Source organism: Leptonotus elevatus, chromosome 2 (genome assembly GCF_054856555.1).
Source record: "Leptonotus elevatus isolate MCC_2025b chromosome 2, RoL_Lele_1.0, whole genome shotgun sequence".
In the NCBI taxonomy this organism is placed as follows: domain Eukaryota; kingdom Metazoa; phylum Chordata; class Actinopteri; order Syngnathiformes; family Syngnathidae; genus Leptonotus; species Leptonotus elevatus.
In genome coordinates this window covers 37,704,629-37,716,995 of record NC_141240.1, presented here as the reverse complement: position 1 = coordinate 37,716,995, position 12,367 = coordinate 37,704,629, and the positions used below count along the sequence as shown (strand labels likewise).

Genomic DNA, 12,367 nt, shown 5'->3' with positions numbered 1-12,367 from the left:
AACGGCCAGCAGGTGTCAGCAGAGTATAAGCGATCAACCAGGGCCATGTTGCAAAAAGCTCTTTTCCCCCCCACTGTTTTCAACAGGTTTGTGAACAATGATGAAATTTGGCTATATTCTAATGCTAATTGCTGCAAAACGGAAACAGGTAGAAATTTACTTTTTTTTCCTGATTAAAGAAGAGACTAATCTTTCTTTTGATAGGTTCCATATTTTATAGCAATCGAACCGCCTTGCAAAATCTGTCAAAATCCAGTAAAACAGTCGGGAACGAAGGGGGTTGCTTCAGTGAAAATGGCTGGGAGTGAATGAGTTAAAGAGGGAGGAACTCCATCAAGTCATATTAGACCAGTCTTTCCCAACCTTTATTGAGCAAAGGCAGATATTTTACACTACACCAGCAGACAAAAATGTCACTACCAGCCAAAAGTTGGCACACAATATTGAATGAGTCCCAACTTTTGACAGGTAGTGTATTTACAGGGTGCCCCCCAAAAATACAGACAACTTCATTTTTTCCCCCATTTTGCTTCAGTTATCATTTAAAGAGACATGAGGCCATCAGAATTTGACAACTTAGTCTTTGCAGTTTTTGTAAGTATATCATAACCTGCCAACTGACATCAGAGCAGCTTTGCAAAATCGCCCCCTGCCAAGAAATTTTTCTATCACTAACTGCAGTTCAGCACCTGTTTGAGAAGCTTTATGACCGTCACAACGCTCCAACACTTTGTACAATTTAGGCTATCCAAAGCAAGTTTCACCAAAAACAAATCCATTGATGGCAATCCACACAACGGAAGGCCTGCTACAACCACCACTGACAAAAATCACCTGCACGCACTCCTTGAGCAGGCGTTTGTGCAAAACCATGAAAAATCTCAGTGGAACGCTCCATCGACAAAAGCTTGACGCATCATAATTCTTTCCTTAAAGCATTTGCGCTACGGGATAATTTCCCACAGCACACTGTGGTTGGGAATCACAGTATTAAAATGTTAAACAGACCTGATTGGAACCAGGAATGGGCACATTGATGATACCAGCTGCCTGCTTGGCCTGCAGGTAGGTGATGAAGCCAGTTTTCAAGGCTTGCGTTTGACTGAGGACGTCATCCTGGTCTCGACCACATGGCAGCGCCAGAAGCAAACAGTAATCATTCTCCACCTGCCATTGATGATATACCGTAACTTGTGTCATTATTACTTTATCCTCCCATCACATTTTTTTTCAATCCAAAAGTACTTACAGTCATCCGTCGTGCCACACTGTCGAGCTGAGAAGCTTCCAGCCTCATCCTCTGAACAATGCGAAGAAGAGGACCGCCCTCTAGCGGCGGCAGTGAGCGCTGAGCCAATAAAGTGTTGCCAGAAACAAAGTGCAGCTGGACAGCGGCCTGCTCGTTCTTCAGTGCCAAAAGGCCTTGCCACATGATGGGATATTTCTGTACAAAAACAACATTCTGTTTGACTTTCCTATGAGGAGGGGAATTGAAAATGTTCATCACAATGAATTAATTACAGAAACAAAACTGCATTTCATCACACAAGGCACTTTCTCGGGGCCCTAATTCCAGTGTGGCCGCTCAAAGGGGAAAATGAGTACAAGAGTGTGAAAGATGTGCAGCTATAAGCAAACGGTAAAGATTAGCGAAGCCATTCAAAATTTGGCAATTCAAAAAATAGGCACTGGTTATTTTGTTATCTATTTTTTAAAACAACACAAAAAAATTTGACTAAGATAAATAAATAAAAAATTAATAACTGTTAAGATGGGCAACGGGAATTAATTAGATTTGATTTGGTCCAGTTTATGTGGCCCGGAAGTAGCATTAATAAAGATACATTAGCTAATTAGCTGCCACGGTCAGTTTGGACAAATACTACATGTTTTTATTTGAGCAAAGCAACAAATAGACTTAAATTTGGTGAATGAGGATGAAATGGAAAAGGATGACAAAAAGGACAAAGAAGAAGATGTCGTAGTCATTGCAACCATTGCGTGACTTACAGCATGTCATTAGTTTGCTGCAGCCTTTCAGCAACAAACAAATGGACTATTTATAGCACCAAAAGGCGTAATTGAAAAATCTAAGATTTTGCAATGCCCAATTCTAATTAATGTAAACCATTTTAAATAAAAAACAAAACAAAAACATTTTCACAGTTAGAAGCGGAAGTTTCAAATCCAGCCATAACTTGTTCACGGTTGTCAACATTATTAGGATTTTGGATGCCAGTCCAAGATATGATTTTAATAAATACATGTCACACCTGAGTACAAATTGCAAAACCAGCCAAACTATGGAAAATGTGTGACAAATAATCTGAAAAATACAGTAGCCAATTAAAAATCTGTCTATATATTTTTCTTTTTTTCTAAGCTAAATTATTTCTTTTTTTGGGGGTGTTTTTGACTGCCAAATGAAAATGGAAAGAACAAATGATGGCAGCTTATTCATCGCTCCGCTCCCAACTTCACGCAAAAAATATGTCGCAGCAAGCACAGAAACCAGAGCAAAAATTAACACTTCTAGTTTAAGAGCACGGCTAGCCTGTCTCAGTAAAATACTTTAAAGATGAGAAAAAATCAGGGATCGTGTACACTGGACGCAAAGTTACTTTCAATTTTAAAGTGCCGTTACAAAGAGGATCGTCTCCATGTGCGACTGTCCCGCTCTCTTTTCACATTCTAATTGAAATGTGAACAAATGAAAGGTCAAGCACTGCTGAGTGTGTGCATAAATCCCACCGTCAAAAGCTGCACCATGTCAATGGAGCGGTGTCCTGAAGGATCTGACTTGGCATCCGCCCGTGGCTGAAAAGACGTTGACGAGGGTACCGCAGGCAGAGGTGAAGTCAAGAAAGCTGGAGAGCCTTTCTGTTGTGACTGATCTGGTTTGTGATTCAGGCCCATTGGGGTGGTCATAGGAGACTGGTATGAGGGTGAGACACCCTCCCTTGGTATCCGGGACATGTTAGAAGAGGTAGAATGGCGAAGGTGGGGACTCTCGGGCTTGAGAGACTGAGGCATTTTACATAGGTGACCCAGTTCAGATTCTGGTGGAATCTGTTAAGTAAGACACAAATCAACACATCAGTATGTATCGTATTAATGGCTTTATTCAGAATACTGTCACCAAATTAAAGCATTTTATTTACCTGAGAAGGTGCACTCCGTCCTGGTGAAGGATGTCCAGTTAACTGGGGAGCAAAGCCCCTTGGGTCACGATAGACTGGAAAGGAGGCCACACTTCCGGTATGAGACAGCTGGATGCCATGATGGTGAGGAGACACCATGACGGGGCTGGATGTGTGAACTGCCCTGATTCTACTTTCACTGTTCGGTGACTGGATCAGCTGTCCTTCCGGTGCTTTGAAGGATTTTTTTCCTGAATGCTCCGCGTTCTTCCTCACGGAGATGTTACTGGTTCCGTTCTGTGAGCTGTGCGACAATCTTGTTTCCACAGTGGCCTGCTCTCCCAGATGTTGATGCGCGAGCAAGCTCTGGTGCACGCCTCTGTACTGCTCCAGACTTAAGCTTGCATGGAGCCCCGCGCGATCATTGTGACGCAACACGACATCCGATTGCAGCTGTGGCAACGAGGCTCTGCTAAGGACTTGGTTAAAAGGTCTGTGTTCCTCCTCAGTTACACTGCTGACACCACCAGCAGTCGACAATGACCCCTGGGGAGTTGAAAGGGATTGCCTGATGACAATCGACTGAGATATGCCTGAGTGTTGCACTGGCCCTGGCAGAGGAGAGGACAGGGAATGACTTCGCCTTCCGTAGCTAATGGCAGGCATCGGTGAAGCGTTCATCCTTGCTTCGTGTGCCACTGACTGGGTGACACTGTGAGGTTGGATGATGACAGAAGACTGTTCTGAGTGCGGGTGATGCATAGTGGCATTGAAATTTGACCTGGATGACAAGCCATGAGGCATGACGACTGAGGTTCCTACTGGCGAACTGCTAGTGGCGCCCGCTTTGACAAGACGTGAAGGGGAGAGAACAGCCGATTGTGAGGACTGGGGGTCTTGCTTTGGTTGCAGAGTTGAGTGATCAGTCAGCGTGCCAGGACTGGCGCTCATGCATGATCCAGAAAGTGAGGGGTGGTGAGGGCTCTTGATAGGGCTGAGGTTAGACTGCTGGACTGATTTTTGGGGCAGCACCTCCGTTCCCAGTCTCTTACCATGCTGTTGTATGACAGCTTGGTTGTACATTAAAACTTGAGGAGCAGAAACTGGCTGTTGAAACATCTTAACCACACTTCCCTGCGATGCTGTGTGATACGAAACTTCCGGCTTGTCACAGCCATGGCTATCATGCTTGGTACTGGAAATGACTGGTTGAGAGTTATAAGACTGGTTGGTCAAAAGAACCCCTGTGCGGCCATAAGCAGATGGAGTAGGGGGTACTTTAGTACCGGGAAACTGAGACAAGGGAATTATCGGGTCTTGCTTTGTCTGAGATTTAGGCATAACTTGTTGAAACTCTATGTCCCCAGCACTGGCTTGCGGAATTTGACTTATTTTGGCTCTCATTCTGTGGGGCCCTTCTGTTTTTTGACCAGAATAACTCAGAACAACAACACCCTCAGATGTATTTACTCTAAGACCAGGAATGGAGCGTGAAGTTTTCTCGACAACAGAGCGTCCTCTAGTTTCATCTTCAACGATATCAAGGCTATGGTATCGATGAGTTTCATGAGAACCTGCTTTGAATTTTGGTTTGGCCAAAGAGGGACGCATGCTTCTACTGCTAAGGGAAATCCGCGGCGTCTCGTCTGTATCATAAGGTATTGGAATACGACTTATTACGGAGGTAGTAGGGGAAATGACCGTATGTTGGGTGGTCTCACCACAATTATTGGGGGACTCTGCCAGCGATTTATATTTGTGATGTATAGACTGAGGGAGTAATGACAATTTATCTTCCACATGCCGTGGACCCATAGCAACAGAGATATTTTCATTTTCTGACATCAGTACATGATCTGATGTAGAAGTTGTCACCAAAGTGGTGGGAATAGAATTGCTATTTGATGCAGACACATATTTAGGTTCCATTAGGATTTTTCTTAAAGTACTGGAACTAGGATGGAGATCAGAAGCTTTAGTATTAGGAGGCATTGGGGGATTGATTGAAGAGGGTCCAAGTGAAGTTGATGCTGGTACAGTAGAAGTTACCACCGTTACATGACATGGGGGACTAACAACGATTCTACTTTCTTCAGTTCTCTGAGGCCAGTTGGGCAGAAGTTTAGCAGGTCGTAATAAAGGGACACCTGATTGAGATACGAGTGGTGGCCGGGCAGGTGAAGGAGTAAGACTAGAGGGAGGTGACACTGCTGCCTGTGAATGTTTTTTGCCATTGGTGATGACTCTTGAATCTGAATGAAAGGCTGATTCTTTCGGCACAGGTTGTTCAACTTCGGGTTGTTCTGCCTCTTTGGGTGTGCCCAGTGTTGTAGAGCTTGTAACATCATGCCTACATGTAGCAACAGCCGTTACCACTGATCCCACTATGGTGGTCCCAGTTGTAATAACTGCTGCTTTGGAATTTATGATTTCAGGATCCTCTGGGATTGACTCGGGTAGCTTGAAAGGGGAAGGCTCTGGACGCACTACATCTTCATTCTTCTTATTTACGGGACATTTACGACTTCTTGACTTCTTCTGGGTTTTGGGTCTACCTTTACCTGTTTTCTTGGGTTTATTGGATACTGGGGAACCATCAATAGACTTAGATTCTGATATTGGACTCGATATCACAAGACCATCATCTGAGTCTGGAGCAAGAATAGTATTGGTTTCGGTTTCCGTGTTCTCAGTAGTGGCTACAGACCGCAACGAATCAGGAGTGGGAATAAGAGCACTGAAAGTGGGAGTAGCAGTGAATCCTTCTGCATCTGCGCATGATTCTTCAGCTGTAATGGAATCAATAGCAGCTGCAAGCTCGGTTTCACTAGATGGGTTAGCTCGCTTTTCCTCTTCAACCTCAGTTTGTGACTGCGACACTACAGTACGTGCTGCGGGCACTTGGCCTGAAGGTGGCTCCTTAAACAGCCGGGGAGGTTGCTCTGTAAGTTTGGCTATATTTTCAACTGCTTGCTCTAGTTCCATTTGATGTGCGAGAAGAACAGCAGCTGGGTGCACTGGAAGCTCTGGCTCAGATGCAACATCTTCAATGTCTTCAACGTTTTTCGCATCATGTGCCTTTGATTCTTTGGGAAGGCATATTGATATTGATTCTTCAGACTTAACTACAGCCTTGGTTTTCTTATTACTATCTGGAAATGACTCGGCGTCATTATTTTCAGAACGAAGTAAACCTTTTACATCATCAACACTTACACGAATTTCAAGATTTCTCAAGGTGTGGGACTTATCTTGAGTGAACTGCTTGGTACTTCGTTTGAACCTTTGTCTTTTCATTTTGACACTCTTTTCAGCCACTTTGGTCTTCAGGAGAGTTACACCTGGGTTCTCAAGATCCCCATCAGTCGATGCAAGTGCTGTGTCTTGTACCTTTTTGTGCATTAGCGAGTTTGTGTCTGATAACTTTGCAGTCAGGTCCGAATCAGCTTTGGGTTTTAGCTCTGATTCATCACAACTGACCATTTCTGTTAGTTCGACTAGAGCTGTAGCGCCTTCAGACTGCTTGTCAAGTCTGCTTCCTTTTTTGTTAAGTGGTGTTAATTCAGTTAGTGGCATTTGCTGCACCTTTGTAAGAGAGCTCCATCCCTCAGATGATTTCACAACTTCCGGTGTGCTTGAGGTATCTCCCACCTCTGTGTTAGCATCTGTTGTTTTCTGCGTATCCTCTTTTGCTGGCAATAAATGGTCCACTCGTTTCACACCTCTTTTAGGTGGGCGTCCTCGTCTAGGATTGGTAGATGGAATTTGAACATCTTGCTGTATGAGTTCTTTATCTGCAGCACGTTTGCGCATTGTTCGTGATGGCTCCACTGCTTCTTTGCCAGACTGCTCTCCTTTACGTATGGTGGCATAGACTGATCGGACGTTTCTTCGACGTGTTCTGCCTTGAACCAAACCAGACTGAACGCTTTGTTCAGAATTTGATGCTCGAATTGGGGACTTTGATGCAATTTTGCACTCCGACGGTCCTTTCTGTGCTTCTGCTCGTGGAGATGAGCCCCTTTTGAGTTTCTCTCTATCAATACGTTCACTCTTTCGTGTTGCAGGTTTATCTTTAGCATTTTTGGTAGCCTTTGATGCGCGCAATATGGTGTGCGGCTTTGCTCTTTTATTTTTAGGTTGTCTTCGGTTAGGCACTGGTTTACTTTCAACCTGTAGCTCTGGCATACATATTTCATGGACTATCTCGGCTCTCTTAGATTCCTCAAAATGTGTTTTCTGAGTTTGTGCCTCGTGGTCACGTTCATCTTTTATGTTTGTATACTCGGAGCATGTAGACTCTGTATTCTCCTGCTCAAAATTAACCCCAGAACTCCCTAGAGTTGGAGGCTCATTTTTCACAGGAATGTCACTCATTTCTGCTTTAGGCTCATTTACCTCTATTTTTGCTTTTACATCATTTTCAGCCTCTGAAAGTATGGGTGGAGGGCTTATATTTGGTTTAGGGGTTATAGGTTTCACGTCTTTCAAAAGAGGAGGCGAGAAAGAGATCTCAACAACTGTCTCTACACTGTCTTCTTGTTTCGATGTCACATGTAGATCAATGGGCAGTATTAAAACATCTTTATTTTCTGGTGATGACATTTCATTCAAGCTTGGAACAGTTGGGGTAGCAGATCTGGTCGAATGGGGGCAGACCTTCAATTGTGTGGTTGCCATTTTATCAGAGACCACATCATCACAACCTGGCATATAATTATGTTTTAACTCCACCACAACTGAATCCATCTCAGGATCAAGTGGACAAATGTCCTTGTCTTTTTGTTGTTGTAGTTCCAAAAAACGACTGTGGAACAGCACAATGGGCTCTAGTGGAACATCACCATCTTCACATTCTGTCTGTACTTCAGGTTCACCTGGCTGAGCAAAATTCCTATCAACTACTGTTACAGATTGTTGGTCTTTACGTTCAAGGTGCTGTAAACGGCGAGAATCCTGTTCAAAGATGGAGCTATGAAGGAAGCGGGAAGCAAACAGTTCCTGGCGTTCTTGGTCCTGAGGCTTAAGTTCCTCTTTTTTGCTGTGCAGATTTTCAGCAGAGTTCGCACGAATCTTCTTCTTCTTCATATACCAAGAAGGAATTGGTCGGGGTGCTAGTTCTACCTTGTTTTTATCTGTGCAGATGTGCGTGGGTGGGAAGCGTGAGGGAAGAAAAGACCAGTTATCTTCCCGTGAAGAGTAAAGCGTCTTGGCTCTTTCAAGAAGTGCTTTTGTATCAGGGGTTATAGTTTTGTCAAGCGCGAATGAGTAAAATTTATTCTTTTCCAATGAGCCACAAAGTTTCAGATCCGTCATCCTCTCGTCATGCTCCCTGAGGATATAAGACAAGGAACTACTGGACTTGTGAGAGATGTGTTTTCTTTCTCCATCATCATCAGAATCAGACTGTACTTCTCCTGGTTCCAAATCCTGACCATGGCATTTAGCAACACTTTCACTTTGGAAAGTCACTTCCATTTTTTGAGAATCAGAAGAAACCCTTCCTAGCAAACTGTACATTAAGTCCTCATTGCCGCCAAGAAGTGATGCCTTCAGCTTTTCCTGCTCACTTTCAGGTGTTTGAAAATGTCTAGGTTTCAGGGCCATATTACTTTTCAATGACTGTGTATGTGGAAAGTGTTCTTTTGTCAGAGATGATTTTGTTTCCGTGTTTACGTCTGAAATACGGGTAGTTTCCTCCTCCCTTCTTAAAGAAATGGAATCTGTTGAGGGTTTAAGATGGTGAAAAACCCCATCATTCAACTTTTGACAAGTTCTAAAGTTTTCCTCTCTTTTTGACTTGATATTATCTTTTTTGTTTCTTTTATACAAAGAAAAGTCATTGTTTATTTCCTGGTTTGGTTTTCTAATATCATGCAAGGCATAATCCATTCCAAAGTCTTGAGTTTCATCGCGAGGTGTGTGGTCACACTTGTCACTCTTGTCGAGATCACAAAGTTTGGCTTGCAACCATAGACTCTGTTCAGTTTTGCGTTTTGTAACGGTATTAGTCTTGCCAAAGCGTACAAACTGATCCTCACCTTCAGAGTCTCTACAGTTCCTTCCATCTTGGTCCTTTTCACATAAAATATCTCTCTGTTCTTTTATTTCAGTGAAATCAAGGGTGGTGTCACTTGATGTCATTGTGAGACTGGAGCTATTTTCACTTTTTGAGCTCACTAATTTCATCTTTGGCAAGGGGGAGTCTAATTGTTCTGAACATTCATCTGGCAGTGCTTGCTCGGATGGCAGCTGAAGAGGAAGGTTTATGGAGTCATTTTCAGAGTCTTGTCCCTCTTTAGGACTATTAAATGAAAATATCCGGACAGATTTATCCCTGCTATGTTCCCTTTTTTGCATCTTTTTTACAAAAACATTCTTATGGAAATCAGAGTCCTTATTATGCCAAGGCTTATGAAGGACAGACCTACCAAAGTCATCTTCACTTATTCTCTTCTGATGATCATTTTTGCCAGAGTCTTCAAAACGTCTTTTTCTTGCAGCCAAGCGATCAAAATCCATTGAAACACCACTGTCGAAACCAATTTCACATTTTCCATGTTTTTTGGACTTCATTTTGACATCCATGTCAATGTGTTCCACTAAACTGTGCACATTTTTATCTCTGGGCCCCTTTCCATTTCCTTTTGATGACTCTGTGCGGAACAGAGGACTTCTTTGGTCAGCCGAAGTTGATACTAGTCCAGGACTGTCATTGCCACCCCTCACTATTTGTTTTTCATGAGCAACCAGTTTTCCTTCATCTTCTTTCACACGTGTTAACTGCACCACACAAGGCAAAAGATCCAACTTGCCTTGACTTGAGCTATCATTCAAAATTTTAAAATGTTTACTTTGAATGGAACACTCTGGGCTTACATCTCTATCAGGCTCAGGTTCTGCGTCACATGTTTGGATGATTGGTGAAGATACTTTGAGCTTTTTAAGTCGCTGTCTCTCACTTTTATCCTTATCGCCGCGATCATTACGTCCAGCACGCTTCTCCTTTTCAACCAAATGGACCTTTTCAACTTCACAAACACCCTTTTCAAATTTGTTCATTTTAGTATACCGTTCTGTACGTGCCTTATCAAGTTTTTCAAATCTGGGAGGCGAGACTGAACTGCAGCTACCACTTCTTTCAGAAGACGGGCAACATATTCGGCGGTCAGAGTCACTTGGTATCCTTTCAGAGATTGAAGGGGAAGCTATGGGGGTTGGAGGGCGACGGGACGCAACAAGAGTTGGGCTTTGACTCCGCTCAATGGTTCTTCTTCCGTGGTCACGTCCGCGGTCCGTCTCAAAGCGCTCCCTCTCCCTCTCACGTTCTCGTTGCAAATAACTGTATTTACGAATATCCTGCTCGTAAGGATCAGCTCGGTACTCTCTGTAGTCCCGGGTGTCTTCGTAGTACTGTGTTTCAAAGTAATCTCCTTGATATGGATCCCATTCGGCGTAGAACTCACGACTTCTGCTTGTGTATTTACGGCGAGGATCTTCAGCATATGTTCCTGGTGTGCGTACATTTTCATAATACTGTCTCTCCACTTGAAACTCATATTGAGAGCGGCGATCATCCCTGCCAAGATAGGGCATAGATATTGCAAATGAAAACACAAGTAGGAGTCAAGGATTGCCCTCATTTAAGTTGAGGTATGAACTACAGTATATGTATTAAGCAAACAAACCTTCTTTCAGAAAGAATGTCATAAAAATCTCTAATATCCTGGCCAGATGCTTGCATTGAACGATAGAAAGCCATCTGACTCTCCTGATTGGCAAAGTCCACCTAATAGAAAAAAGTAGATTGTTTCAATTACTATTTTACAGGTAAACCGACATACTAGAGCAGGTTTACCTTTATTTTAGTGCCCCCTATCTTCCATCCCTTTGTGTCTTTGACTGCAGCTTGAGCATATTCAATGTTGTTATACAAGATAAGGGCCATTCCTTTCATCCTGTCAAATACAACCTGCAGAAGACAAACTTGTCAGATGCCCAAGAGGGCAAAGTACAGTTATACGTCCACCCACCTTGACAACATGTCCGTAGCGGCAGAAGTGTCGGGTAAGAAACTGTTCAGTTGTGTTTGATGCTAATCCATCCAGCCACACACAAGTTGTAGGCATACTCTTTCCAAAGCCCAGCTGAAAAAGAAAGCCTATTTTAAATATTTGTATCATAGACCTGTTGATCGATTTTCTTATGGAATGTCATTCTTACTTTAAGTCTATTGTTTCCAAGGTACTCCCCATCCATCTTCTTTATGGCTTTGCAGACACTTGCAATGTCACAGTATTGCAGAAAGGCATATTGTGGGGCTCCGTTCACTTTTTTGATGTCAATATCCTTCATGGGGGGGAAAAAAAAAATCCTGTTAGTAGGTAACTTTGACGAACGTGTAGCAAAGCTCAAGTTGCTTAATAAACATACCACAATCTCTCCAAAGCGCTGAAATATGCTGAGAAGATCATGATATGTGGTGGTCTTCTCCAAGTTCCCAATGAACAATGTTCTTGTAGCCTTTGGATGAAACTCATCTATCCTTTCATCCAAGGGCCGGAACTCATTCTCACTCTCAGTCTCTGGAAAAGTTTATTTCTTGTTAGTCGATGTATTGACTTCATAAGACTATGTACAAGACTTCAAGATCACCACATACCAGGGCCATTCCAGGCAGTGACATCAATTTGCATTCCAAAAAAGAGCTTCCCCTTTGACGCTCCGAGAGCTTTTTCTTGGTCTTCTTGTTGCCGAAAAAACACAAGTCCATATCGCTCCTCTGAAGCACCATGAATTTGTACAGATGTGACTTTTCCATGTTTTTTAAACTCATGAAACAAACCGTCTTTGAGACTTGTATCTGTAGTTGAACACAAAGTATATTTTGAAGGTGTACTGAAAAAAAATGCCTTTTTTAATTTATTTTATTTTACTTGGGCTGACAGGCAACAACAACCCACCTGTAGAGCGTACAGGAAGATTTTGGACCTTGATGCCGAAGCTTTTACGTGGTTCCTCCTTGTCAAGGGATGATAAAGGAAGTGCTGATGGTGCTGGAACAGCAGCTGACTGCACGGAACGAGCAGGCGACTCATCACTTGAACTACTGCTGGAATCACTGAGGCAAAGACAAAACAACATTATATGAACATAGCCTTGCCGAATTGTCCAACTAGAATGCAAAATGTTGCAGCTCCTTTGTTTTCCCATCGAACTATTTACAG

General features: G+C 43.0%; 1 protein-coding gene across 3 annotated transcripts in view; it reads right to left on the bottom strand.

Moving 5' to 3' along the window:
• The window catches only part of spen (spen family transcriptional repressor), a 29,828-nt gene that overhangs the window by 1,565 nt on the left and 15,896 nt on the right, over positions 1 to 12,367 (bottom strand). For all 3 annotated transcript variants that reach the window (XM_086068238.1, XM_086068239.1, XM_086068240.1), the window contains 11 exons: positions 12,104 to 12,261; positions 11,803 to 12,003; positions 11,574 to 11,725; positions 11,364 to 11,489; positions 11,174 to 11,287; positions 10,999 to 11,112; positions 10,829 to 10,929; positions 3,162 to 10,719; positions 2,752 to 3,069; positions 1,250 to 1,444; positions 1,009 to 1,167 (listed from right to left, as the gene is read on the bottom strand). In XM_086068238.1, coding sequence (XP_085924364.1) covers positions 1,009 to 1,167; positions 1,250 to 1,444; positions 2,752 to 3,069; positions 3,162 to 10,719; positions 10,829 to 10,929; positions 10,999 to 11,112; positions 11,174 to 11,287; positions 11,364 to 11,489; positions 11,574 to 11,725; positions 11,803 to 12,003; positions 12,104 to 12,261 — 9,196 coding nt within the window. The remainder of the gene's footprint in view (positions 1 to 1,008; positions 1,168 to 1,249; positions 1,445 to 2,751; positions 3,070 to 3,161; positions 10,720 to 10,828; positions 10,930 to 10,998; positions 11,113 to 11,173; positions 11,288 to 11,363; positions 11,490 to 11,573; positions 11,726 to 11,802; positions 12,004 to 12,103; positions 12,262 to 12,367) is intronic.